This window comes from Talpa europaea (genome assembly GCF_964194135.1).
Source record: "Talpa europaea genome assembly, chromosome: 7".
In the NCBI taxonomy this organism is placed as follows: Eukaryota; Metazoa; Chordata; class Mammalia; order Eulipotyphla; family Talpidae; genus Talpa; species Talpa europaea.
In genome coordinates this window covers 99,737,677-99,765,053 of record NC_140074.1, presented here as the reverse complement: position 1 = coordinate 99,765,053, position 27,377 = coordinate 99,737,677, and the positions used below count along the sequence as shown (strand labels likewise).

Genomic DNA, 27,377 nt, shown 5'->3' with positions numbered 1-27,377 from the left:
ACAGCTTTGCTATCTTAAAACTCCTGAGGGCCAAACTGGATGAGAACTGTGAGGGTTCGTGCCTGATTCGATGTATTTCACAGGAGCGTGTTTTGTTCTTTTCTTCTTGTTAATTCCTATGAAGATAGACCAACTTTTTATGTCGATTTGGGTGTTTATGAGTTTTCTGGGTAATTTTTATAAAAGAAGAACTATATTCTCTGCATAATTAAGTAAGACCTGGTTGTTTATAGTTTAACTATTTAAAAAATAACTTGGAATAAGGTTTTTAAGCTCACAGCATTTTTCCAAAATTGCTGGAGCCCCAGTACTTAAAAAAATAATAAATGAAATACTGTATGATAACTATAATTGAAAAAACAGATTATACTGTTGAATCCAGTTAACACCCTTCTTGGAAATGCTTTTATAAGCAAGCTTATGGAATATGTGATCATTATTTATTTTCTGCAACAAAAGAGGGAATAAAAACTTAATTTTGTGTGTGTTTTTTTTAAGCTTTGTGTTTTGGCAGTTGTTTTATAACTAAAGAAATAAATGAAAGCTGACTATACATGCTGTGGATGGTGAAATATTCATCAGCTTCTTGAGTTTTCTATTCTTCAGCTTTTTATGGGGATGCAGGAACTTTAGGGATGTAATGTCCCATGTTTGTCTACACCCTTCTCATTCCTGGCATGCCATTTGCTCCAGCAGAGGAATTCAAGCCTCGGATAGCTCATCAAGTTGGTGTGAGCTGTCTTCTGCATTTTGGCATGACTTGGTTCTGCTCCTTCTTCAACAGCATAGCCATTCTCAAAACCAGACACACCACTGCATCCTCTGGTGGTGAGATGCTGGAGGGGGTCCCAAAGGGCAAGTAATGTGACCCTTGTCGGCATCAAGTGTCCACATCTCAGCATCACCCATTTTGGAGTTTAGAAATTAGCACTAGAAACTTACTAGGTAATATGGGGGTCCTGAATGTTATGCTAGCACATTCTTTCACTAAGGTCACATGATAGAAGTTCCATCCAGTTCATGGAGGAAAAAATTAAGACTTACAAAGAAAAAGGTGATGTTTTCTTCCCATAAAACCCTTGCTTCCTGCCTGCCTATATTTGAATCTGGAAAAAAACAGCAGTTGACTTAGTGCAAAATAAGATTATTGTTTGCCATCTCAGGGTTTCTTAGTGCTCCCCAGACTCTTAGGGACTTGCTCCAGAGCAGGCCAGGGACTCTGTGTGTCTAGAAACTTCCCCCAGGGATTAGATGTTCTCACATTCCCATGTGCTCCCCTCCTGCAGTGCCCAGCTCTCCCCCTCCCCCCAAGCCCCAGCATATCTTACTTGTGAAGAAACAGCTTCAGAGGAAGGTATCCCCTCTCTCCCTCCTCCCAAGTAGTCTTACCTGGCTAATAATAGAGTTATCTATTTTGAGAACATGTTCCTAGAAGTAGGACTTAAGATCTTCACAATCAGACTTTGGAAATACCACAATACTGTTTCAGCTGGTGCAGCTCTGGACAGTAGCACATTGTCACCCACTAACCAGACACTGCATTGGCCAGGAGAGCTTCAGGGACGGGTCTTAACGCCCTGAAGAGAGGAGCCCTCTGTCCATCAGCACCTTCACATGTATTCTCTGGAAGGGGCTGGAACAGCTTCACAGCAATCTCCCCTCTGCACACCCTTTGCTGTGTGGTCTTGTCTCCCATCCTTTCCCCTCAGATACCATTTACCATTGGACTCATTCAGTAAGAAGTCTCCTCTAGGTGCCTGTGGCCCATGAGGTTTGATAAGCGTGGCTTTTCTTGCTGTGTCATCTTTCATGAAGAGAAACAAATTATAGATGTAAATTAAAAAAAATGAATTGTTTTCCTTCGTGTAATGAACTTGTAAAACTAGGACCCTTCAAATCCACAAGGACTTGGGGGTATGCACCCAAGGGGCGTGAAGGTGAGAACCTGGAGGAACCCACCACCTGGTGGGGTCGGGACCCAGGCATGTACAGTCACGGGATCTCACAGAATGGGGTGGGGCACAGAGAAGGAGCAGCAATTACATGCAACGGGCCAGGATTAGGTGAACAGGGAGACGGGACAGTGGTGGTGTGTGGGATGTCTGCTGTGGCTAGAGCAGGAGGAGTTGGTGAGGGAGGGATGCAGGTGGGGGCTGCAGGATAAAGGTTCTGGGGTTCTGAGGGCCGCAGAGCAGAGAAAAGGAAGTCTCCCACCCAAACCCCCTACCATCCTGCTTCCTTCCAAGAGAAAACCATGGACACGAGCTGTTGTGTGTAACAGACTTTTGCTCAGCCAGAGAAGACCTTTCAGCTTCCAAACTACTGTCACCACTTACCAGGAGGCAACATGGGGAATTGAACCTAGAAATACTGTAGCAGTAAAAGGCTACTAGTTTCCAATATTGATTCTAATGTCATCACTTGACAGACAAATGTGAATTAGAACAGCACTCTCGGGGCTCCAAGAACAGAGCAATGTCTCTGAGTAAGTGCATGCCTGGACAGTTCAGCCACTACTGTGTGCCAGAAGGTTATTCATTCAGTTCTCACCATTCCTTTCTTATTCAGTCTGGATGTGGAAGGGAGGAAGTTTTAATCTGAATCTTAGCTCAATTAGTTAAGAGTGGGTCCTGGGGGAAATAAATGGTAAGAACTGAATAATGTCCATCAATGGATGACTGGATAAACGAAATGTTATATATCCATATGATGGAATATTATTCAGCCATAGGAATAAATGCCACAACATGGATGATGATGCCATTTATGTGAAATTTCTAGTACTGGCACAGCATTAAGGACAGAAAGTATACTTGCAGGGGGTGAGAGGCAAGGGAGTAGGAACTGAATTATTAGTAGTTTCTACTTGAAGGGATGGAAAATTTCCAGAACAAGATACTGGTAATTATTACAAAATACTGTGAATTTACTGGAAGTCACGGAAATGTATACTCTAAAGTGACTGAAGTAGCGAAATAAGCCAAAAAGAAAAAGAAAAATACCGGATGGTCTCACTCATAGCAGGAATCTAGAAAACTTAAATAAGGGACCAGGAAAATGAATAACTATAAGAAAGTGAAAATCAAAATCAACAAAAAACTATGAACCAGAGACACTTTTAGGGGGGCGGGGGCGGGAGGGGAGGGATTGGGGTCAGAATGGGGGGGCTGCAATTGTATGGGGAATATAAAAATAAAATTTATTATTAAAAAAAATAAAGTGACTGAAGTGATAAATTTAATGTTCACATATTTTACAAAATAATGTTGAAAGAAATGAAAGGAGACATAAATAAATGGAAAAACATCTCATGTTTATGGGTTGGAGGATTTAACATTGGTTTTTTTTTTTTTTTTAATAGAGGCATGTTTTATTTATTTATTTATTTTTTATTTGTTTGTTTGTTTTGTTTATACATGCACTGGGTACAGTCAGAAGCGCGGGAGGGCGAGAGAATTCACCAGAGCCAGAGCGGGGAGCAGAGCAGGCAGAAGGACCGAAGTACACTGCTGAGGGGAGCAGCGGGCGGCAGGAGAGGTCTGCGCGCCATGTGGGACCCTCCTCTGGTGGCCGGGGAGCAGCCGGGGATCGAACCGGCGCCGCAGAGGCCGCGGGCAGCTTCGGAACCCAGCGCTCAACCGCTGCGCCACCGGGGAGGCCCGGATTTAACATTGTTAAGATGACAACATGACCCAAAGTGATCTACAGATTCAGTTGAATTCCCAGAAAAATCCCAACCTTGTTTTTTTTTTCTAGAAATAGAAAAACTCATCCTAAAATTTATGTGGCCCTCTAGGCATTTCAATAGCCAAAACAATTTTTGAAAAAGAACAAAGTTGAACTGGCTATTCTCAATTTCAAAATGTATTATAAAACAACCATTATCAAAAAGCAGTGTGGTAAATGGCATTGGAGAGACTTACAGACCAATGGAATAGAATTAAGAGTTCAGAAATAAACCTATGCATTTATGGTCTTGATTTTTGACAGGGGTATCAAGACCTTTGAGTGGGAATAGTTTTTTTAAAAAATGGTTCTGGGACTACTGGATATACACATGCAAAAGAATGAATTGGACCCTTAGCTCACACCATTATACAAAAGTTAACCCAAGATGGATCAAAGACCTACATATAAGAGATATGTGGGGGATGATAGGATTCACCAGAGACAGAGTGGAGGAGCAGAATAGGCACATCTGCTGAAATACACTGCTGAGGGGAGCAGCGGGCAAGACAGGTGAGGTCTGCTGTGCTGTATGGGTCAGCTCCCTGGCCAGGGATTGAACTCATGCTGCAGTGGCTGGTGATAGGTTGATAGCACTGAGACTTTAACCCCTGTGGCCACCAGGAAGGCCCAAGAGCTAAAATTATAAAACTTCTAGAATAAAATACAAAAGGAAGAGTTCATGAGCTTGGGTTTGGCAATGATTTCTTAGATATGACACAGCTAAAGTACAAACAACAAAAGAAATAACAAATTGGATTTTATGAAATGAAACTGGACTTTTTCAGATTTGTCATGTTGAAGGACATTATCAAGTCAGTGAAAAAACAGCCTAAAAATTGGGAGGAAATACTTGCAAATTATATGTCTGATAAGAGTCTGTTACATAACCTTATAACTCAACTGGACGCACAACAAAAAGGCAAAAGAAAAATGAAAAGAAAATGCAATTAAGTAATGGGCAAAGGCCTTGAATAGAGTCCTCTCTCTATTCTCCAAAGACACAGATAGCCAAAAGCATATGAAAAAATGCTCAGTGCCATGAGTCACCAGGCAAAGCAAATCAAAAGCCACAACGAGCTACCCCTGCATACCGCTTGGTTACACTACAAAGCCATCACAACAAACTAGAAAATAAGCTTTGGCGAGAATGTGGATAAACTGGAACCATCATACACAGCTGGTAGGGTGTAAATTGGTGAAGCATGTGGAAATAGTTTGGACATTTCCTCCAAAATTCAAACATAGACTTACCCTCTGACCCAGCAATTCCACTTCTAAGTATATACCCCAAAGAATTGAAAGCAGCAATCAATTAATTCGCCACCTCCACTTTCTTCATACTGGGAACTTTGGGAAGCCGCCTGGGCACGTGGTAGCCTCTCAGTGGGTGTCAGCATCTCATAAAGAAGGCAGGGGTGGGCGGCTCCAGCCATTTAAACAGGGCAGCCATTGAGACACATACTTCCAATGTAATGAGGAGGTAAGTATACATATTGTTCCTATTGTTCACAACTTGCTTCTTCAAGTCAACTATGTATCATCCTCCCATTCTATAAAGCCACCTCCTCATCTTTTTTAATGGTCACCATTTTCCATGGTGTGGATATACCGCAATTCCCTTGACCTCTCTTCTGGACAGGCATACAGGCAATTTCCAGTTTTCTGCTACCCTGACCTTCTTGCACATGCAAGAGTGGACATTGTGTGTTTCTATAGAGAAAGACAGACAGATGATAGTTCACAAGGATAAACTGATGAAATCTGTGTTTACTGCAGGAGCAATAAGGTCGCTGGAACTGGATCTGGCAGCCCCTCCTGAGCCACCTAAACTTGGGGGGTTTAGTCTGCACAAGTTGGTGCAGAATAGCCGTGAACAAACTTTTACTCATGTACATATGGCCTGCTATAGTTCTTGCTAGCTCGTTCACATGGTTTAACTGAGGCAAGTCTTGCACAAACCTGAGGCACTTAAAATAAACCCATGGATGTCTTCTCTCCCTCCCTGAAAAAAGGTAGAGATGGCTCCAGTTCTCCTACTTTAGGCCTGGCCGACCCCTCCCACCTGGTCCCTACTCCTTGTCCAGGAGATGCTTTACATGAAACTGAGAATGGCCATATATAAAAAGCAAACATTTGGTCTCTATTCCTAGTGCCTGGCAGTTCCTAAACCCTTGGAATCTGCAGTGATGAGTGCCTTTTGTATGCTAATAAGCTGACAGTGGCAGGGGTTTCCAGGAGGGGGACTGGTGCAAGAAAGACCAAGGCATTAGAGGGTTGGAATTTTTGACATCAGCAGGACCTCAAGGGAGAGCAGAAGGGCTGGAGGTTGAGTTAGTCACCAAGACCTATGCGTGAGTTGATGGAACATGCATGATATGAGCTGCCATAACCCCCTGCACAGTGGTACTCCCGGTTGGTGAACACACCCACATGCTGGGACTTCAGCAGGGACAGAGCTCCTGCACTTGGGACCTTCTGAGCTTCGCCCTGTGTGCCTCTTCACTGGCTGTTTATCTGTGTCCTTTATCATAGCCTGCATAATAAGTGGATAATATTAAGTGAAGTGTTTCCCTGAGTTCTGAGAACAGTTCTAGCAAATTACCAAACCTCAGGAGGGCACATGGGCACCCCCAATTTATAGGTCAGTCAGAAGTATGGGAAGCCCAGGATTTCCTCCAGCATCTGAAATGGGGGCAGTCTTATGGGCTGAACCCTCAACCTGTGGGGTCTGCGCTGACTTGGTCTTTAGTGTCAGAACGGAATAGAATTGCAGGCCATCCAGGCAGCATCTAGAGAAGTGGAGAATTGGTTAGTTTGGGAGAAAACCCACCTATTTGGTGTTTGACTGTTTGGCAGCGGGGCTTCCTCTCGGGACATGTGCTGCTTGCAGTGATGCCAGAGGATGTTATCTATGACTTTTCAGCTGGGCTGGCGCCTGCCATTCTTCTCCTGAACTAAGTTGGACCAGAAGAGTTGAACTGTGGGTATGGCCGGTGGGGTTGGATGGGGTGGGAGTGGAAAGGGAGGGAGCTTGAGTGTGGAGGTTCTCCCTCTGGTCTTTGGCTCCCACCTCCCACCTTCCCCGGTCCTGGTCTGTCAGGGCAACACCCCCACCTCTCTTCCCCCAAGCTTTTGATCAGAAGAGGGTTCTCTCTTAGTGGTTTATTTCCTTCAGAAACCAGGCTGAAGAGAGAGGGCCAATGCTATTTTTTCAGCTACTTCATCTTCAGGAGCTAAATCTAAGAAATCTGGACACTATCCATTCTGACCAGTACAAAGGGATGTTTTGACTTATACATTTCTAGAAATATCTGGGGAAGTTGACACCATCTGTGAGGCTAGTTGGTCAGAGGGGAGGCAGGTGGCGAGGAGGGCTTTCTGCCCCTGCCTCAGGTTTCCTGTAAGTGGTACTTGGCTTTTTCTCCTGTCTAGTCACAGGACTTGTCTCAGGGTGTGAAGGGATTAATCTTTAAGCCCTTTACCTCAGGTCACCGAGTAAAAGGACAGGTTTGCAGGCCAGCATGTTCCCAGCACAGCTCACTCATTAACACTTTTGAAAAGGGCTGTGTGTCCTGGTTAAACTCCAAGTGCTTTGCAAAGCCACAGGCTGTGTCAATGAGACACCTGCGGCTGTGCACGCTGCTTTAATTAGTGAGTGAGCACCCGCCAGGAAGGGGTGGATGGAATGTGATGGGAGCTGAGCCATCATCACCACCAACAGGGAAGACTTGGCATCAGAACTGGAGCTGAACTCCAGCTCTGTCTCTTAAGTGGCTGCATAAGGACAAAGGGATCAGCCTCAGCCTCTGTTCCTTGACTGTGATTTAACATCACTTCTGAGTTGTTGCTTTGAGGATGAAACGGGATGATGTGCAGACACCTTGAGCACCATCCTTGGCTCCTGGCAGGCAGTGCTTGGAGATCTAGTGCTCCTCCATGGTACTGGGCAGACCAGCACCTGAGCCAATGGTCACATTGAGGGGGCCTGCACCTGTGTCATTGGTCCAGAAAAAGAGAACAGAAATGTTGGTGATGGGCCTTATTATCCAACCCAGGGAAGTTTTTGGGCCACCATCCCAAGTCCCTCTATGTCTGCACGGGGTTCCATTGCCACGGGAGGATGCGGCTGCATGTTGAGGGGTAAGGCAACAGTCCATGCTTCTCACGCTAATTAAATATACATTGAACTGATCATTAGATAGCTTAGCCTTTTCTTTCTGGACTGTTCTGATTGCCTTCCACTAAATTCCCTTTAATCTCCCCACACCTCTTCTGAGTTGAAGGAGACTCCCGTCCCTCCTCCCTGTGCTCCCCCATGGCCTACTGAGTGTGGAGGGGACGGAGCTGCACTTTGAAGCAGTTTTCCTGCACACAGCTATGCTGTGAGCAGCAGATGCCACCATCCCCTTGGTTTAATGATCAATTTAATGCCTTCCAGGAAGCCCTATCCCTGACCAGGCTTGGCCCATAGTCCCTTAACACTGGCACCTGCTGCAGGATGGCAATGGACAACAGCACTAGCGACCCCCATGAGCCTGGACCGCAGCTGAACGTGGCCGACATCATCGTCATCACTCTGTATTTTGCTCTGAATGTGGCTGTGGGCATTTGGGTAAGAGGACTCCATGGGTGACCGGCTGGGATGTGGGCGCTGTGGGCAGACACATGCTCATGGCATCAGCTTTGGCTCCCTTGAAGGTCCAGTGTCTCTGGGGTCCCCCTCCCAGCCTTGGGTTAGACTTGTCAGAGACCTTGACCCAGAGCCTTTTTCTCTTCGGGCAATGACTTCTCAACCTGAGAGGAGAGGACATTCTGTCTGTGGGGCAGTCCTAGCTGGACTGTCCCTGGGCTCTCGAAACTGGATGGTGTAGTTCGTCTTCCTCCATGTTAGATGGGCTCATGTGTGACTATGTACCCAAACGATAAGGTCACAGAGATTCCCTGCTGCACCCAATACCTGCTGGGTCAGAAAGCAGAGGGAGGGAGGGCATCTGGGATTCAGAGATCTTTATTTTATTTATTTATTTATAAATATTTATTTATACAAGCACTGGATACAGTCAGAAGTGCGGGAGGGTGAGAGAATTCACCAGAGTCAGAGCGGGGAGCAGAACAGGCAGACTGACAAAGTACACTGCTGAGGGGAGCAGCGGGCGGCAGGAGAGGTTTGCGCACCATGTGGGACCCTCACCCGTTGGCTGGGGATCGGCCGGGGATCAGCCAGGGATCGAATTGGCGCTGCCGAGGCTGTGAGCAGCTTCGTAACCCAGCGCTCAACCACTGCACCACCAGGGAGGCCCCTCAAGGATCTTTATTTTTAACAAGCTCCCTGGGATCTGTGTCCACCTACCCAGCCTAGTTCATAAGCCAGCTTCTCTCACCTGCGATAAGAAAGTGATCTCAGCCCATCAGACCCCTGCTACGCCCACCTTGCACATCACCGGTCCTCCCACTGCCCAGGCACATACCAGCCCCTTGCAAGTGAAACCTGGGGCTGTGCGGCGCAAAGGGCGCCTCCTGCCTGCTCATGTTGCTGATGTTGGAGGCCTTCCTAGAGGGGAGGTAGACGCCACAAGCCAGCACTTTGGCTCTGCAGGCCACCTTCCCTCCCCTCTCCCCCTCAGCTGCCCAGGACAACACTCCTGATCCTGACACACTGTGGTCTTCATCCCCCCTGGAGAATGAATGCCCCTTGTTACCTTCACTAAGCCTGGGGGCTGGGAGAGGAGACTGCTCATGTCCCCAGCCCTGGTATCCTAGGAAATACTCAGCATTCTGGGTCTCAGGGTCTGGATCTGTAAGATGTACAGACCATTTTCCTCATCCCATGTGCTGGACCCTGTGGCTGGCTGGCTCCATAGTCAGAGTGGTGCTTGGTGCTCCCGGCAGTCAAAGCAGTGGCAGGAGCGGTGGCAATAGTGGTGATAGTGGCAGCAAGGGCGGTGTAGTGGTGACTGTAGGCTGTAGTAGTGGTAGTGGGAGTAGTGGTAGCAGCAAGAACCGTAACCTGAATGCATTCTTAGGTGATATAGTAGTACATCCCAAGGAAACCGGTGCTGGCCATCAGGAAAGCTGAGTTCTAGTCCTGGCTCTGTTCCTGTGCAAGCAAGTTACTTAACATATCTGGGCCTCCGTTTCCTTCAACACAAAAGTTGGCAGGCAATTCAGGGGGGTGGGGGCTCCTGCATGGTGCAGAACAGGTGGTGAAGGGTGCTGGAGGTCAGGAAGATTTGAAGACGGAAGAGGAGAGAGAGGCTCTCATTGACCTGGGTGGGCATTTAGTTGGTCAGGCACATCTCAGATGTTTTGGGCATCTGAGCCAGAGCCTTTCTGCCGGGTGACTCAGGTCCCAGCCATCTCACTGCCCAGGACACACCCTTCCCAGCACAGCCTTCCCATTTACAGGCTGGTGCCACTGGCAGTGGTGCCATGTGAGTTCTGACCTGGCCCTCCAAGCAGGACCCCTGGGTGCCACTGGCCGGAGAGCTGTGAGCATGTGCAGAAGAGTACAGGGCCACTGGGAGGGTGCTGGAACCTGAGGGAGCTTGTATAGGCACTGATGGCTCAGAGGCAGACTGAGCAAGCTGGGCAGGCACAGGCCTGCTGAAGTGCTCTGCTGGTGGGGTTAAGAGAGCCAGGGAGGGGGCCTTCAAGGAGCTGATCCTGGAGACAGGACCTTGAACTGAGTCTGCTGTGTCCTTTACAGTATGGGTTAACCAGTGACAGACACCTGCTTTGAATGAGCCCAAACAAGGCAGGACATGTAATGGCATCCACACTGAAAAGTACAGCCCAGGGGAAGGCTTTGGGTGCAGTGTATCTACTCCAGGGGTTTCCAAGTATCAGCAAGGCTATGGCTGTATTTCACTGTGCATTTCTCTTGGCCCCTGCCCCTGTGTGACTTTACTTTGAGTCCAGTTTCCTTCACAGAGGACACATGCCTAGGCTAGTGGTTGAGACTGTGTTCAAATTCTTATTTATGTTTTATTTATTAGTAATATGTATTAAGAAAGCATCCACCGCCATCTGTTGCACCCTCTCCACAACTGCTTCTTCTTTTTGAGAGTTAATGTTTTTATATTCTTTTTTTTTAAAGATTTATTTATTTATGCATACAAGAACTGGGTTATAGGCCAGAGGTGGGGGGTGGGGGGTTGAGAAGATTCACCAGAGACAGAGAGGGTTGCAGAACAGGCAGATTGACTGAAAATACACTGCTGAGGAGAGCAGTGAGTGAGACAGGAGAGGTCTGCTGCGCCATGTGGGTCAGCTCCCTGGCCCGGCATTGAACTAGTGCTGCAGTGGCTGGTGATAGCTTCATTGTGCTGAGACTTAACCCCTTGTGCCACCAGGGAGGCCCTGGTTTCATATTCTTTGAATAGATCCCCAGAAGTGGGATTGCTGGATCATATGGTATGTCTCTTTTTAGCTTTTTGTGGAAGATTCATTCTGCTTTCTGAAATCGTTGCCTCTGTTTACATTTCAACCAACAGTTTATGAGGGTTCTTTTTTCTCCACATCCTTGTCAACATTTGGTACTAGTCTTTTGATGTAGGCTATTCTTACAGGCGTGAGATGTTATCTCATTGGTTTTGATGCATTTCCCTGATATAAGTGGTGATGAGCATTTTCTCATGTCCTGTTGGCCATCTGTACGTCCTCTTCAGAGAAATGTCTATCTAGATCTTCTGTCCTTTTTTCAATGAGGTTCATTGTATTTTCATTGTTGAGTTACACAAGTCCTTCATATGTTGTGGATATCAATGCATTATCAGATCTATGGTCTGCAAATTTCTGCTCCCTTTCAGCAGATTTTTAAAAATATTTTATTTTATATAATTCTTATATCATTTTTCATTTTTGCACAATGTATGCATTTTCATTTTGGTTATATTCCCCATATAATTGCACCCCCCCTTATTTTGATCCTAGTCCTTCCTCTCCTCCCCTCCACCCCATAGTGTGTCTCTGGTTTATAGTGGCTTGTTGATTTTGATTTTTACTTTGTATTAATTGGTCCCTTATTTAAGTTTTCTAAATTCCTGCTATGAGTCAGACCATCTGGTATTTTTCTTTTTCTTTTTGACTTATTTTGCTGAGCATGATCCCTTCCAGCTCCATCCATGTTGCTGCAAACTGCATGTGTTTATCTTTTTTGACTGCTGAGTAATATTCCATGGTGTATATGTACCACATCTTCTTGATCCAGTCATCTATTTTTGGGCATCTGGGCTGTTTCCATACCTTAGCTATTGTAAATAGTGCTGCTATAAACATAGAGGTGCAGGTGCCCTTTGGAATTAATGTTTCTATGTCTTTTGGGTAAATATCTAGGAGTGGAGTTGCTGGATCATATGGAAGCTCTATGTTTAGTAGGTCAAGAAATCTCCACACAGCTCTCCATAGTGTTTGGACCAGTTTGCACTCCCACCAGCAATGCAGGAGAGTTCCTTTTTCTCCACAACCTCGCCAACATTTGTTGTTGCTAGTTTTTTTAATATGTGCCATTCTCACTGGTGTAAGTATCTCATTGTAGTTTTGATTTGCATTTCCCTGATTACAAGTAATGTTGAACATTTTTTTATATGCATGTTGGCCATTTGCATTTCTTCTTTGGAGAAGTTTCTTTTTAGCTCTTCTGCCCATTTTTTGACTGGATTACTTTCTTTGTTTTTGTTGAGTCTTATCAGCTCTTTGTAGATTTTTGTGATCAGTCCTTTATCATTAGTGTTGTGTGCAAAAATGTTCTCCCAGTCGGTGGGGTTTCTCTTTGTTTTGGTTATTGTCTCTTTTGCTGTGCAGAAGCTCTTTAATTTGATGTAGTCCCAGCTGTTTATCTTTGCCTTCACTATCACTGCTTTGGGTGATGTGGCTGTAAAGATGTCTTTGAGGTGCATGTCATGTAGTGTTTTGCCTATATTTCCTTCTATATATATTTATGGTTTCCGGTCTTATGTCTAGTTTTTTAATCCATTTTGAGTTGGTTTTTGTGTATGGTGTGAGGTAGTGGTCAAGCTTCATTCTTTTGCATGTAGCGACCCAGTTTTCCCAGCACCATTTATTGAACAAACTTTCTTTGCTCCAATGCATAGTCTTTGCTCCTTTGTCAAAGATTAGTTGACCATAAATCTGTGGGTTTATTTCTGGATTTTCTATTCGGTTCCATTGTTCCGTGTGTCTGTTCTTGTTCCAATACCATGCTGTTTCAGCAGATTTTTTTTTTTTTTGGCTGATATTTTCTCTTGCTGTGCAGAAGCTTTTGAATTTGAAGCTTTCATTTCCCTTACAGTGTGGTAGAGTCCACAAAGACCTCTTGAAGACTGATATCATCAAGCATATCACCTGTTTTCTTCTATGTATTTTATGGTTTTGAGTGTTACAGGCAGGCCTTTAATTCATTTTGAATTAATTTTTGTGTGTGGAGTTAAAGAGTGATCCAATTTCATTCTTCTGCTTGTGGCTGTCAAGTTTTCCCAGCATTTTGTTAGAGAGATTTTCCTTTCTCCTTTGTATGGCCTGTGGCTTCTTTGCCATAGATTAAAGTGTTGATATATATGTGGGTTTACTTCTGGGTTCTTCATTCTATTCCATTGATCCATGTATCTATTATTCTAGTAACATATTGTTTTAATTACTGTCACTTTGTAATAGAGTGAAAGTTGGGTGACATGATGATTGCATTTTTCTCGATTGCTTTAGCTATTCAGGGTCTTTGTGGTTTCTACATAAATTTTACTATTTTGGGTTTTATGTCCTTAAAAATCATTGAAATTTTAATAGTGATCTTATTTAATCTGTATATTGCTTTTGGTATGATGGTCATTTGATTATATTGATTCTCCCCATTCATAATGGAATATCTTTCTATCTCTTTGTGTCTTTCTTTATATCTTTTAAAGATGTCTTGCAGTTTTCACTGTATAGGTCTTTCACTTCCATTGTTAAATTTATTCCTAGTTTTTTGATTCAATTTTGATGCAAACAGGACTGTTTTCTTAATTTCTTTTTCTTCTCATTCATTATTTGCATGTAAGAATGCAACAGATTTTTGTATATTGATTTTGTAACTTGCTTTTTTTTGGTCTTCATTCATTGTTTCTAATAGTTTTTTAGTGGTGTTTTCAGGATATATATCTCCATATATAGATATACATCTCTCTCTCTATATATATATATATATGAATGTATGTATGTATGTGCATATCTATTAATTATACCATCTGCAAATAATGATAGTTTCACTTCTTTTCCAATCTGGATACTTTTTATTTCTTGTTGTTGTCTAATTGTTCTGACTAAGACTACTAATAGTAAGTTAAAGAGAAGTAGTACAGTGTTTTCTTCCTGATCTTAAAAGAAAACATTTCAGCTTTTCACTACTGAGTATATTAGCTGTTTGTAACATATGGCCTTTATTATATTGAAGTAGGTTCTTTTTTTAAAGATTTATTTATGCATCTAAGATTTTTTTTTAAAGATTTATTTATTTATGCAAGCACTGGGTACAGTCAGAAGCGCGGGAGTGTGAGAGAATTCACCAGAGCCAGAGAGGGGAACAGAACAGGCGTGATGAAATACACTGCTGAGGGGAGCATATGCATACAAGATTTTTGATTACTTTTCAGTTTTTTACACTTGTGATTAATTTGTTCAAGTTTTCTCTCTCATCCTGGTTAGCATATAGCTATATATGCTTTAATATCATAAAGTTGCTCACAGTAGTCTCTTTGTATTTTATGGCATCTGTTGTAATTTTTCCTCTTTCATTTTTTATTCTATTTATTTGGGTTTTCTCTCTTTGTGTGCCTAGCTAAAGGTTTGTGGCTTTTGTTTACCTTTTCAAACTGACTGTTGGTTACATTGATCTTTTGTATTGTCTTTCTGGTTTCTATTTCATTTATTTTTGGTCTGATTTTTATTACTTCCTACCTTCTACTGAATTTTGGCTTTGTTTGTTCTTCTTTCAAGTTGCTTTAGATATAAGGTTCAATTATTTATTTGGAATTTTGATCCTTGATGTAGGCCTGTATTTCTATTAGCTTCTCTCTTAGTACTGCTTTCCAGCATCCTATGGATTCTGCTAATTCCTATCTTCATTTTTGCTAGTCTCCAAATATTTCTTACTACTGTTTTAATTTCCTCATTGACCAATGGATATTGAGAAGCATGTTGTTTAATTTCTACATGTTTGAGGCTTTTCCAGTTTTCTTTTTGTTGTTGATTTCTAGTTTCATAGTGTTGTGATTGAAGAAGATACTTGCTATGATATCATTCCTTATAACATTATTGACAGTAGTTTTGTGTCCTAACATGTGGTCTATCCTTGAGAATGTTACATGTGCACTTGCTATAAATTTTGCTGTTTGGGAGTGGAACGTTCTGTAAATGTCTATTAAACCCATCTGGTCTAGTTTGTCCATTAAAGCTATTGTTTCCTTATTTATTATCTGTCAGTTGATCTGTCCATGGTCTTTTTTGGGAAAGATTTATTTATTTATGCATACAAGAACTGGGGTGTAAGCCAGAGGTCGTGGGTGGGGGGCAGTGTGGGGAGTCACCAGAGAAAGTAGGGAGCAGATCTACTGAAATACACTGCTGAGGGGAGCAGTGGGCAAGACATGAGAAGTCTGCCGTGCCATGTGGGTTAGCTCCCAGGCCAGGGATCGAACTTGTGCTGCAGTGGCTGGCAGTAGCTTGATAGAGCTGTCTTTAACCCCTGTGCCACCAGGGAGGCCCCGATATGTCCATGGTTATGAGTGGAATGTTAAAATCCTCTACTATTATGTGTTGGTATCAATGCCTCTCTTTAGTTCTATTAATAATTGATTTATGTATTTTGATGCTTCATCATTGATATGCATTTATAGCGCTTTGTTATAGTGAGTCCTTAATCATTATATAATGAGCAACCCTGTCTCTTATTACCTTTGTTAAAAGCTGTTTTATCTGATGTAAGTATGGCTGTACCTGACTTTTTGGGTTACCATTTGTTTTTAGGATTGTCTTCCAATCTTTTACTTTGTTTAGAATTAGGATGAGTTTTCTGCAGCAGCAAAACTTTGAGTTTTGTTTTGAATTGATTTTGAAATGCAAAATATATGTCTAATTACATTACTTGCGTCCCTCTTTTCAAATTTCTCTTGTTTTCAGTTTCTCCTGTCCAGATAGCACTACGTGAGGGCTTGGGAAAAAATGTAATTGCTGACTCTTATTGAACATGTACCAAGTACCAGGCACCATTGTCAGTGCGTGACCAGTATTAACTCATTAAACCTCATGAAATCCCTAGAAGGGAAGAGTTTGTGTTAGACCCGTATTGCAGATGAGGAAACTGACACACACTGACTGAGTAACTTGCCCAAGTTCACACAGCCAAGAAGAGGAAGAGCAAGATTTTGCCCTCCAGCATTCTAATTCTAGTTTTTTTATTCCATGCATGTGGAACACAAAATTCGACACCACCCACCAAACAAAAGGCATGCAGGAATGCTCAAGTAATATATATTTTTATTTTTTTAAAGATTTATTTATTCATTTATACAAGAACTGGGGTACAGTTCAGAAGTACGGGAGGGTGAGAGAATTCACCAGAGACAGAGTAGGGAGCAGAACAGGTAGACAGACCAAAGACACTGCTGAGGGGAGCAGCGGGCGAGGCAGGAGAGGTCTGCCGCACCATGTGGGTTTCTCCCTGGCTGGCAGGGAATGGAACCAGCACTACAAATGCTGCAGGCAGCTTTGTAGCGTGGCGTTCAACCGCTGCGCCACTGGGGAGGCACAATATTTTTTCTTAATTTATTTGTTTTATTGACGTAACATTCATTGCATTATAATCATTATATAAGTTCCAGGTGTTCATCTTTGAGGTCAAGTGGTAATTTTTTGAAATGTACCTAACAAATAGTAGAAGTAAGAAATAAGACCAAAGGGCTCTCAGATTCCTTGGCTCAAGGTCCTCACCAAAGAAGCAAAAATGGAAATCAGGTGCAACCTCTCACTGAGTGAGCTCATGGAGGTCCAACTTAGACTTGACCTTCAGAACCACAGGCACCGTCCTGAGGCTGTCTGGTGGGTCAGGGATGAAAAGCATGGAAGGCAGTTGACTGTTTATGGTCACTGGCTCCCACTGGGGCCTGTGTTTGTTCATCTCTCCCCTGGACCAGAGCTCCCCCAGGGGGCAGCCACACTGGGACCTTGGGTGGCAGTCCATACAAAAGCCAGAAATGAATCAAGCGGGGAGGAGTTGACCCCTGGGGCTAGGGTGGCTGCCTGTGGATGAGGAGCTGGCTGACTCTGTTGGATTTTGGTTTTGTTTTTAATTCAGATCATATTCAGGTAACATGAAATTAACTATTTTGATGTAAACAAGTCAGTGACATTGAGTACATTCACAATGCCATGCAACTACAACCTCTATCTAATTCTAAAGCATTTTCATTGCCCTAAAAGGAAACCCTGTACCTATTAGCAGTCACTCCCCTTTCGCTCCCTCCCCAGTACCTGGCAATCACTAATCTGTTTTCTGGCCCTGTGGTTTTGTTATAGAGCAACCCCGATATTAAACGTGTTCCTGGCTGTGTGTCTTCACCCGCGCGCTTTAAAGGGACTTATGAATACTCTACTACAGACACACGCAAAAGGGTTAATAAAAGGTTTATTTACAAGAGAAAAAGAAATAAGGAAAATGTACAACTCAGGGAGAAAATAGGGAAATAAAGTCTTTAATGCGTCCTACCCGATCCGACGACCTGGAAACCCAAAGTCACTCCCAGAGCTGGCCGGACGCTGCGAGCTGGTGGAGAGCCAAAATGGGAGATCCCCAAAGCCCACGTGTCTGCCTTTTGTATCCACCTGGCTGCTTAACCCTACCCTCAGGTCCCAGCCACCTTCCCTTTGGTGGCGATGGGATTTGGAGTTCCCAGTGTCTTTGGCTTTGACCTGGGGTGGGGGTGGAGTCCACAAAGCCTGTATGGAATTTGCTTTGGGACATCCTTTTCCCCCTAACAGTTTTACCTGTTCAGGACATTTCCTATAAATGGGAATCCTATAATATGTGGCCTGCTGTGTCTGCTTCTTTTACCCGTCAATGTTTTCAAGGATCATCCATGTGGCAGCATGAATCAGAACTTCATCCGTTTTCATGGTTGGGTAATATCCTGTTGTTTGAATACACCACATTTTGTTTTTCTGTTCATCAGTTGATGGATATTTGGAGTGTTTCCACCTTTGGACCATTGTGCTTAGTGCTGCATTGAACACGTGGGCACACACACTTTTTCAGTTCCTTTGGGCACATACCTAGGAGTGCAATTGCTAGGTCAGAGGTATCTCATGTCTAACTCTTTAAGGAAGTATCAGGCTGCTTTCCACGGCAGGAGCGCCCCTGTGAGTTCCTCCCAGCGGTGCTCAAGGCTTCCAATTTCTGCCTGTGTTCTTACAGTCCTCATGTCGGGCCAGCAGGAACACGGTGAGCGGCTACTTCCTGGCAGGCCGGGACATGGCGTGGTGGCCGGTGAGTGCGCCCTCACTCCCCTCTCCCCTTCTTCCTGTGGGGCCTCACCTGACCTCAGGTCAGCCAGCATCTTCATCCCCGAGGTCACTTCTGTCTCCTCTTCACCCAGGTCACTGCTAGGCTATCCCAAGCAGGTGGTGCTGGGGCAGACTGAGGCTGGCAGGGGAACCCCAAGTCGGCTGTGTCGAGATAGGGTGCTGGGGTTTGGAGTCTGAAATGTCTGCTCCGGACTAGTTGTGTGGCTGGCAATGGGCTAATCAACTATTGTCCCTGAGTCTGGGTTCCTCATCCAGACCTACACACTCAGGTCTGTGTAGAAGAGAGATGTTGCTGGGCTAGGGGGTGGGGAGGACACGCACTGGCTGTGCAGCTGATTCTTTTTCATCTTTCTCTTTCAGATTGGAGCCTCTCTCTTTGCCAGCAGTGAGGGCTCAGGCCTTTTCATTGGACTGGCGGGCTCGGGTGCAGCAGGAGGCCTGGCAGTGGCTGGCTTTGAGTGGAATGTGAGCTTCCAGGGCTGGGCTGGGCTTTGGGAAGGTGCAAGTGGCTTGAGAGGCCCGGAATAGGGGCTCTATCTGAATCCGCCTTTCATCACCAGAGGGGGAGCTCCCAGCAACTCAGACTAGCCAATGTCTATGCAGGTGTCTGGGGCGGAGTTCCTGGGGAAGCCTGGCCTTCAAAAGTCCAAAATGCTGACTAGGCCAGCACCAAGGGAATGTTGGAGGCCCAGGGAGGGGATGGGGCTGCCCTAGAGAATCAGGCCTCCCGACCTGGTCCAGTTTACCTCCAGCTGCAGGGCTTGTGGGAGTTCTGACTATTGTCCTCATCCTGGCTCTGTCCCCTTCAGGCCACGTATGTGCTTCTGGCGCTGGCATGGGTGTTTGTACCCATCTACATCTCTTCAGAGGTGAGTCTGATCCTGCGGCCTCAGGACGGCCCTTAATTGGGTCTGGGCCTCGGTCTGAGTCAGTGGTGGTGATGGATGGTCAGGGTCCCTTGGCTTCTCACAAGTTGGTGAAGCCTCAGTCTGGGTTTGTCATTAGTTCCTATCAGCCTGCAAAGGTAGGTCCCCTTGGCTTCAGTGTGGTGCCCTGTATAGTGGTTTCCCCTGTCCCCATGTGCTGTATCTTGGGGATGCTGCTCCGTTTACTCAAGCACACAGGATGCACCTGTGGGTGGCATACCTGGCAGGTACATCTGGGTGGCATTCTCCTTTGGCTCCATCTGGACAGTCACTAGTCCAGTAGATCCATTTGCTGGATCTCCCTCAGTTTGTCCCCTGCTCTACCTCTCATTCAACATCATCATAGCTCATCCAGCTTGTCATTACAGTCTCCAAATTTGTCCCTCTGTCCCCAGCTGTGGTCCCTCCAACCCATTCTTCATATCAACCAAGAGGAGTCAACCCCAGTCTTCTACCACCCTGCCTAAGACCCTTAGGTATGGTCAGAACTCAGCCTGGAACCCACGGCCCAGTACTGGGGCTGTGAGGATTAGGTGGGCATGGGCCTTGTCCTTGAGAACTCCAGCCCCAATCACTAGGTGCAGTTTGGGGGAGCCCTTATACTCTGCTCCATGCTTCCCCCAGATCGTCACTATGCCTGAGTACATTGAGAAGCGCTTCGGAGGCCTACGGATTCGCACATACCTGTCTGTCCTGTCCCTACTGCTGTCTGTCTTCACCAAGATATCGGTGAGCATATCCTCCACTCCCAGGTCCCGGCCAGCATGCCCTGGACACACCCCTGCTCTTGGGGCCACTCAAACAGACCGGAGCTCCTCTCTTCTGTCTCTGCCTTTTCTAACAGTTGGGTAATGGCCCTGGCATGGGTGATTTTCCCAGGGTCATAAAGAGTCTGTGACAACTGGCCCATGGTCCCTAGAGGGTACTGTAGATAAGGAGCCTGGGTAGCTTCCTTGGGGTGCGTTTCCAGGGCTTGCCACTAGAGGGCGCCAGGAGCCCGCACCATCCCAGTATCCCAGTCAGAAGTTGCTCGCGTCCAAAGAAGGACCTCCTGGCTCCAGACCATAGCTGGTCAGCTACATCACTAAACTGACCCCCGGTAGTGATACCCTCCTGCCACTGGGGTGCCAACCCAGTGGGCACCTTCAGGCCTTGGTGCCCTGGAGACCTGGACCTAGTCACGGTGGAAACGTTAAGAACAGAAATCACAGAATAGAAATCAGTCGGAAGCCACTTAGAGCTTGTCTTGTCCTAGACTTGACTTTACAGGTAAGGAAACTGAGGTTCAGGGAGGGGAAATAACTAATCCCAAGCCTCCTATGACTTCGTGGCAAGGCCAGGCTTTTCACTCCCAAATCAGTCAAGGATCTTCCCTGACCTCCAGACTTTTTCATCTCCAGCTTCTGAAGGGTTTGGGAAGCAGAGGGCCTGGGCCTGAGTCCTGGGTCTGCCTGCTGCTTCCTGAGTGAGACCCTGAGCCTCAGCTACAGCACTTGTAAGGAGGCCCAGTGTGTGGGCCCCTCAAGGCCTCTGAGGGATGAGACCCGGTATGTATGTAGTAGGGAGTGCTCAGTGGGGCCCAGCTTTCTTCTCAGAGGTGCAGTCACTCCTGGGCCCTCTCCAGCTCTGCTCTGAGAGCAGGAACATCAAGGCATGCCATTACTTTGCTAGAGAGACTGAGGCCTTGCTGGTCAGCCAGGAGCCACAGGCAGGATTCCCTGGAATGAGGGCCTGAGCAAAGGAAGGCCCTCAGCTGCCACAGGGTAGGACTAGGGTTGCCCTGGAGCTCTTGCCGGGCCCTGACTGAACTGCCGTTGGCCTGCCTCTCTCCCACCTGGGGTGTGGGGGTGTCAGTTGGTGGCCCCTCAGCAGCCCCCACCTGCTCTGTGTGTACAAGGGGGAGTTGAGTGAAACCCAGGCACTGTGTTGTTCTTAGCAAACAAGCATCACACTGTCCTCTGTCCCAGATGCTCTCAGAGTATCACAGGAGGTTTTGTTCCTCAAGGCTTTCCTTTAAGACTGGATCAAGACCTGATTCTGAACTCAGCTCTGTGCTGTCCTTGAACTGTGTTCAGAATTTTCTATTCATGCTCTTCTTCCCTCTCCCACATTTCCTGAGCTCCCCCATACCATCCACCTCCTTGGAGTACAGAAATACTTAAGACCTGGCCCCTGACCCTGAGGGGCTGGAACTCTGTGGGAAGCAGTGTATGTAATCATGTTTGCTTATTGATGGAACATGTTCTGAGAAATGCAATTGTCAGGCAGTTTCATCGTGGTATGAATGTAAGGCACACAAACCTAGATGACCCAGTCTACTACCAACCCAGGCTGTAAGCATGGCCTATGGGTCCCTCCATGACCAAAACCTCTTTAAGTGATTCATGCCTGTACATAGGGCGGGGGGCCTAGACTCTAGAGGTCTCTAAATCAGATGTTCCCAGGAACCGGGCAAGAAAATCACATGGAGTTGCTGGGAGCAAGGTGATAGGGAGTGGTGGGGACTGGTGTTCATCTAAACAAACCTGAGTGCCACATTTGGCTTTCAGGCTGCCTGTTTCCTACCCCTGGCCTAGCTGGCTGTAGTCAGAAATGAGGCTGAGGGCTTCTGATCCTAAGGGGTCAAAGTACCCAGGGGGCATTAGGAGCTCTCAGGAGAGGAGAGACGCAGTTCCTGTGTTTGTGCCTGGCACCTCCCAGAGACTGGTAGGGAGAGAGGTAAGTGGAGGAGAGGCCTTGGCGGGGTCCATAAGGCCAAATCATTGGCATAGGGTGTTCTTTGACGCCTCAGTTTCATCCTGTTGATATCCCTGCACTGGAGTTTATAGCTTACACTCAGGAACATGAAGTGGTTAGCCTGGGTGGGACTTGCAGAAGGGTGGAGATTCAAGTAGAAGGTGCTCACAGTCTTGCCCTACCATTCCAAATTATAGATGAGAAAATTGAGACCTAGAGAGTGACCATCACTTGCTCAAAGTCATGGTGAATCAAGCTGAGACCACATTTATAAGCCAGGCCTTTGCCAACCAGCCCAGGGCACAGCCACCACCTTGCTGTGCTGAAGCAGCTAGGATGTGGTACTTCAAATTCCACTTTGTGATGGAGTGACTCAGTTTACCCACCTATAAAATGGGGAACAATCCACTGACGTCAAGGCTGGGGCTTTAGTGCCAACGCTGGGGCTGGAGCAGATGAAGCATAGAGGGAAGCTCAGGGAACGCTAAGGCTGGGTTTTGGAGAGAGCTTGGGGCCTCCCTGGCTGATGGCTTTGGGCTGAAGTTGTTTGAAGTGCATGTGTCTGGCCAGCCCCCCCGAGGCCCTGATCTTACTGGGCTGATCCCCAGAAGTCCCAAAGTCTGCAAATCTGGGACCCATCACTACTGCAGCCTGTCTGGAGACAGACCACAGGGCTCATCTGCTATTGTCCCTCAGGCAGGGACACCAGTCTGCATAGAAGATATGTAATAGCAGGGCTCAGAGTTCACCATGCTGACCTTCAGATAGCACTGATTGGGGGACCAAGGTCCAGCTCTATCACTCTTGGTTAACTTTGGTGTGAACCCACAGCCTGTTAAAGGCTACTGTGACCCACCAGGTCTCTCCCCAGTTTCTGTCAAGATGTGGACTCTGCTTCCTCACTGATTTTGCCTCTCCTTCTCCTGAACCTCTTGCACTTCCATGAACACACCAAGCAGGAGCCTAACTCAGGGCCTTTACACGTGCTGTGGCCTCTGCCTGGAACCTGGTTTCCCTGGATATCCACATGGCTCACTCCCTCTGCTCTCTCAAGTCTTTCAGATTGCACCTTCTCCATGAGGCCTATCTCTGCCTGACAGGCACAAACCCCCTTACCTGCTCTCCTTCTGATGTGTAGAAGCTTCTAGTATGTTCAGTAATTTACTTAGAATGACTATTATCTGTCTCCTATATATTTTCTTTGTTATTGATGTATCCCCGGTACAACCAAATGCCTGGCACCCCTCATGGGACTGAATGAGATGATATTTGCCAGAGGCTGGCTAATTTTTTCTGTGAAGGTTCAGACAGTACATATTTTCAGGTGTGTGGGCCACACGGTCTTTGTGGTGGAGCACAAAAGACAACACTGAAGGGCATGGATGAATTTGGCCTGTGGGTTCTGTGTACAACGCCTGATTTATACAGACATGCCTATTCACTGAGCACCTGCTGTATGCCAGGCCCTGGGAGAGTCCAGGTGATGAACATGTTTGTGGTCCTCAGGGAGATAAGTACACATACCAATAAAATCATAATAAATGTAAAAGTGTGATGAAAGAAGAAAAGGGGCCTCGGGGCGTGGGCAGCAGAAGCAGGGAGGAGTATTTGGAAAAAGAATCAACAGCAATGGCCAGTGGGTTGGGTTGGGTGCAGGGAGTATGGCAAAGATAGAAGTTTCCAGAACTCCTAAGGGATGGTGACAAACTGTAGAGATGTGTGAGCTTGGGGGCAGGGGACATGGGAGTGACTTAGGGGGGAATATCAGTGTAAGTATCACCCCAGTTTCTTGGCTACCCAAGAAGGGAGGACAGGGTTCCATGTAGGGAGGTGGCTGAGCCCTCCTGCTGGCCTTGGGCCTGGGGGTCTCCACATAGCTCCCCCACTTTATAGATTAGGGCCACTGAGGCTTGGGAGGTGAAGTGAACTGCTTTAAGCAGCGTGGTTTTACACACACACACACACACATACACATACAGCTAAAGCCAGGGGCCAGAATAAGGGGGTGCTGTTCTTTTGAAAGTACCTATCCAAGCTGCTACACTGGCCGGTCTCCTCTCCAGAGAGGTAAAGGAGTCTGCAGGGAGGGGTGCAAGGAACATGGGCTTTGGAGACAGGGCCGGTCTCTGCCTGGGCTCTGTGTCCCTGGGACTGGGGAGTCTGGAGGAAGCAGGGGTTTCATGAACCTGGTTCAGAACAGTGCTGGTCGGCTCTATGTTGGGCGAGTCATTGGGGTAGCTGGTAGGGGCTGGTGCCCTGGAGGCCTTGTGTAAATTGGTCCCAAGCACCAGCAAACTCAGCTTGTCAGGAATCCTCTTGGACCCAGAGGCTATTATTTCGGGTTATCTCCCCCATACTGAGCCAGTATAGAAAGGCAGGATTGGAGCCCCTTGCCCTGCCCCCAGGCCCCACAGGTCAGGCCCTGCCCTCCCTCTCTCCAGGTGCCTGTTGCACAGTGGTGGGTCAGGCCTGGATTATAGTCTGAAATGCCCATCCCAGCACTGAGGTAAAACTTGCCTCAGGTCTGCAATTCCTGCCCTTGGTTCTGGGGATGGCAGGAATTGGGGCCAGCCCACCCCTGGGGGCCAAGCTCAGCCTCAGCCTGAGATGAGGTCCTGGCTTCACCTTTCCTGAGCCTGCCCTGGCACACACCTAGTCTCTTCTGGGTGGTTGAGGGACTGCCTGACAGCCAGAGGATGGGGGTATACCCAGACTGATGCAGGTCTGGAGATGGAGGCATGTGGGCCCATTTTACGAGATCTACAAGCCTTTCAGGGCGTCCCTCAGGAAGCTCAAGTCTTGGACTCTCTCAGGGGCCCCATGGACAGAGGGGACAGGGCTGTCTTTTATGTCGTCAGGCAGTGGGGTGAAGCTCATTAACAACACTGCTCCCTGGTGGGCACCGGCTACTCAGGACTTAACAGAGCAATGTCCCCTGCAAGAGCTTGTGCACAGCTAGGACCTCCTTCCACTCCTGGTGGTAGGGTAGAAGGTCTCCCTCTGCTCATCCATGGGGCACAGGGGAGTGCTTGGCACTTGGGGTCCTGCAGTCACCTTGGGCCCCCGCACAAGATGCCTCTCCCATCTCAGATCGACCTGTATGCGGGGGCTCTCTTTGTGCACATCTGCCTGGGCTGGAACTTCTACCTCTCCACCATCGTCATGCTCATCATCACCGCCCTGTACACCATCGCAGGTACTTGCTCCAGCCGTGGGGTGGTTGGGGGACCCAAGAAGAGGGGCCTGGGCACATCAGCCCTTCTGGTTGGGTGGACACAGAACTGGAAAGGGGGGAGCGGGGGGAGGGAGCTGAGACCGAGGTCCTCCTCCCAGCACCTGGAAAGTGGGCTGAGGTTTGCAGCCTGGACCTGCTGGCTCAGCTGCCTTGTCTCACAGCTTACCAGCCTGGGAAAGGGTAGCACACACAGAGGCAGGAGAGCTGTCCCTTCCTGGACACGCCCCTTGGAGGAATGGGCCCCTCTATCCACTTTGCACCCACCGCAGGGGGCCTGGCCGCTGTCATCTACACGGATGCCCTGCAAACGCTCATCATGGTGGTGGGGGCTGTCATCCTGACTGTCAAAGGTGAGGGTCTATGGGCTGCCCCTCAGGACCTGGGTGTGGGTGCTGGGGAGGGAGTGGGCTCGTGAGGTCCAGGCAGGAGGAACTCAGTGCTTTGCCGCAGAGGCTGCCTGCCCCCTCCACCCTGAGATCCAGCCCCTGACTGTCACCAGCTCCTGGCTGCTGGGATCTAGGCTGGAGCTGACTCAGAAATGTGGGGCTGGCTGCACCCGCCCTAGCTCAGGGCTTGAGTTGAGGTGGGACTGAGGGCGGTGTGCAGACACACAATTAGGAGACCACAAAAGTGCCCTGGGCGTTGCTTCAATTGTTTAAAATCATGTACAAGATCCCAAGAAGTGCTGCCTGGTAGACAAAGGTAGGGGAGGAGAGAAGGTGGTTTACATAGATTTGCCATACTGGTTTGGGAACAGGGACAGGTAGTTCAACGGGCTGCTAGAGGTAGTGAACTCCCTGCCTCTGGAAGTATGCAAGCAGAGCCAGGAGGATCCCAGAGGATGAACAAAGGTCTTTAATAAGTCTCTTCCAGCCTAGGACTCTGGGACCCCGTGGTCAAGTGATTTCTGACCCTTGTACAGTGTCTGTGCATTTGCTCTGAGCACACATCCCGGCTTGGCTGGGACTCCAGGGGGGAATGATATTGAGGACAGTGTCCGGGCAGCGGGTTCCTGCTTGGGAAAGGTGGAGGAGTGAGTGGGGCCGGGGGACGAGACAGGGCTTTTCCTGTGTCCAGCCTTCTTTGTAGCTGCCTCCTCTCAGGCCAGGGGCCAGTGTCCTCAGAACCCATAAAAGGAAAGGGGCCCAGACAGCCAGGCCCAGTCTGGACAGAAGGGAAGAGAGAGCAGACAGCGAAAGCCACACATGGGCCAGGGCTCAGAGACACACGGCCCTGACCTCTAGACAGCAACCGTGAGGGGGTGAACGTGGTCTGGCTAGAGAGAAAAGACCCTATGTTCAAGCCCCAGCTGACTTTCTTGGGCATTAGTGGCACCTCTGCTCATCCTCAGACCTGTTTCCCTTCTCAGAGCCACATCAGCCCTGGCCATGCTCAGTCCCACCAGAATCACATTCTTTGGGAGCCCCTGGGCCAGGACTTATAACACTCCTTGGGAAGGTCCTTGAACGCCAAGAAAAAAGTTTTGATTGTTGGAGCTGACGGTCTGCAGCCTGTCAGAGGCCCCTTTCCCTGAGGCCGATGGGCATCCGGAGGCCCCAGTAATTCCCACCAAGTCAATAGGACACTGGGGTGCCCGTGTGCAAAATGCTCATTTAATAGCATTATCTTAAATACAAATAAAATAATATCTGCATTCACTTATTTTTTTAAACCCTCTACCCTCCGCACTTCTCCAGACACTGGGAAAGGCGAAGTGGGCAAAGGTCAAGTTTGATGTTTTAGAAAGTTACTTGTGAGATGAGAGCAGAGGGGGACAGGGGTCAGGACCACCAGCCACCAACCTGTCCCTGTCCCGCCTGCCGCCTCCAGCTTTCAACCGGATCGGCGGGTATGAGCAGCTGGCGGAAGCCTACGCCCTGGCTGTCCCATCCAAGACCATCCCCAACACGACCTGCCACCTGCCGCGCGCAGACGCCATGCACATGTTCCGAGACCCCCACACGGGGGACCTCCCATGGACCGGGATGACCTTCGGCCTGACCATCATGGCCACCTGGTACTGGTGCACGGACCAGGTGAGTGTCAACGTCACCTGCCCAGCCCACCTTGCTGTCTTCCAGGGCAGATCTGGAGGGATGGGCAGCCCGTCTGTCAGTTCCTGGCATGGCGCTGAGAGCACCTGCATGGTGTCTGGGCTGAGGTGGGGGCTGAGGATGGCATGGCTCCAGGCGCAGGAGTAA

General features: G+C 47.6%; 1 protein-coding gene across 2 annotated transcripts in view; it reads left to right on the top strand.

The window, feature by feature from the left end:
- Positions 1-8,227: 8,227 nt before the first annotated feature.
- SLC5A10 (solute carrier family 5 member 10) overlaps positions 8,228-27,377 on the top strand; it is a gene marked incomplete at both ends in the record, with an annotated part of 60,772 nt that continues 41,622 nt past the window's right edge. For both annotated transcript variants that reach the window (XM_084236453.1, XM_084236452.1), the window contains 8 exons: positions 8,228-8,341; positions 18,170-18,241; positions 18,640-18,744; positions 19,089-19,148; positions 19,830-19,934; positions 25,032-25,137; positions 25,446-25,526; positions 27,007-27,212. In XM_084236453.1, coding sequence (XP_084092579.1) covers positions 8,228-8,341; positions 18,170-18,241; positions 18,640-18,744; positions 19,089-19,148; positions 19,830-19,934; positions 25,032-25,137; positions 25,446-25,526; positions 27,007-27,212 — 849 coding nt within the window. The remainder of the gene's footprint in view (positions 8,342-18,169; positions 18,242-18,639; positions 18,745-19,088; positions 19,149-19,829; positions 19,935-25,031; positions 25,138-25,445; positions 25,527-27,006; positions 27,213-27,377) is intronic.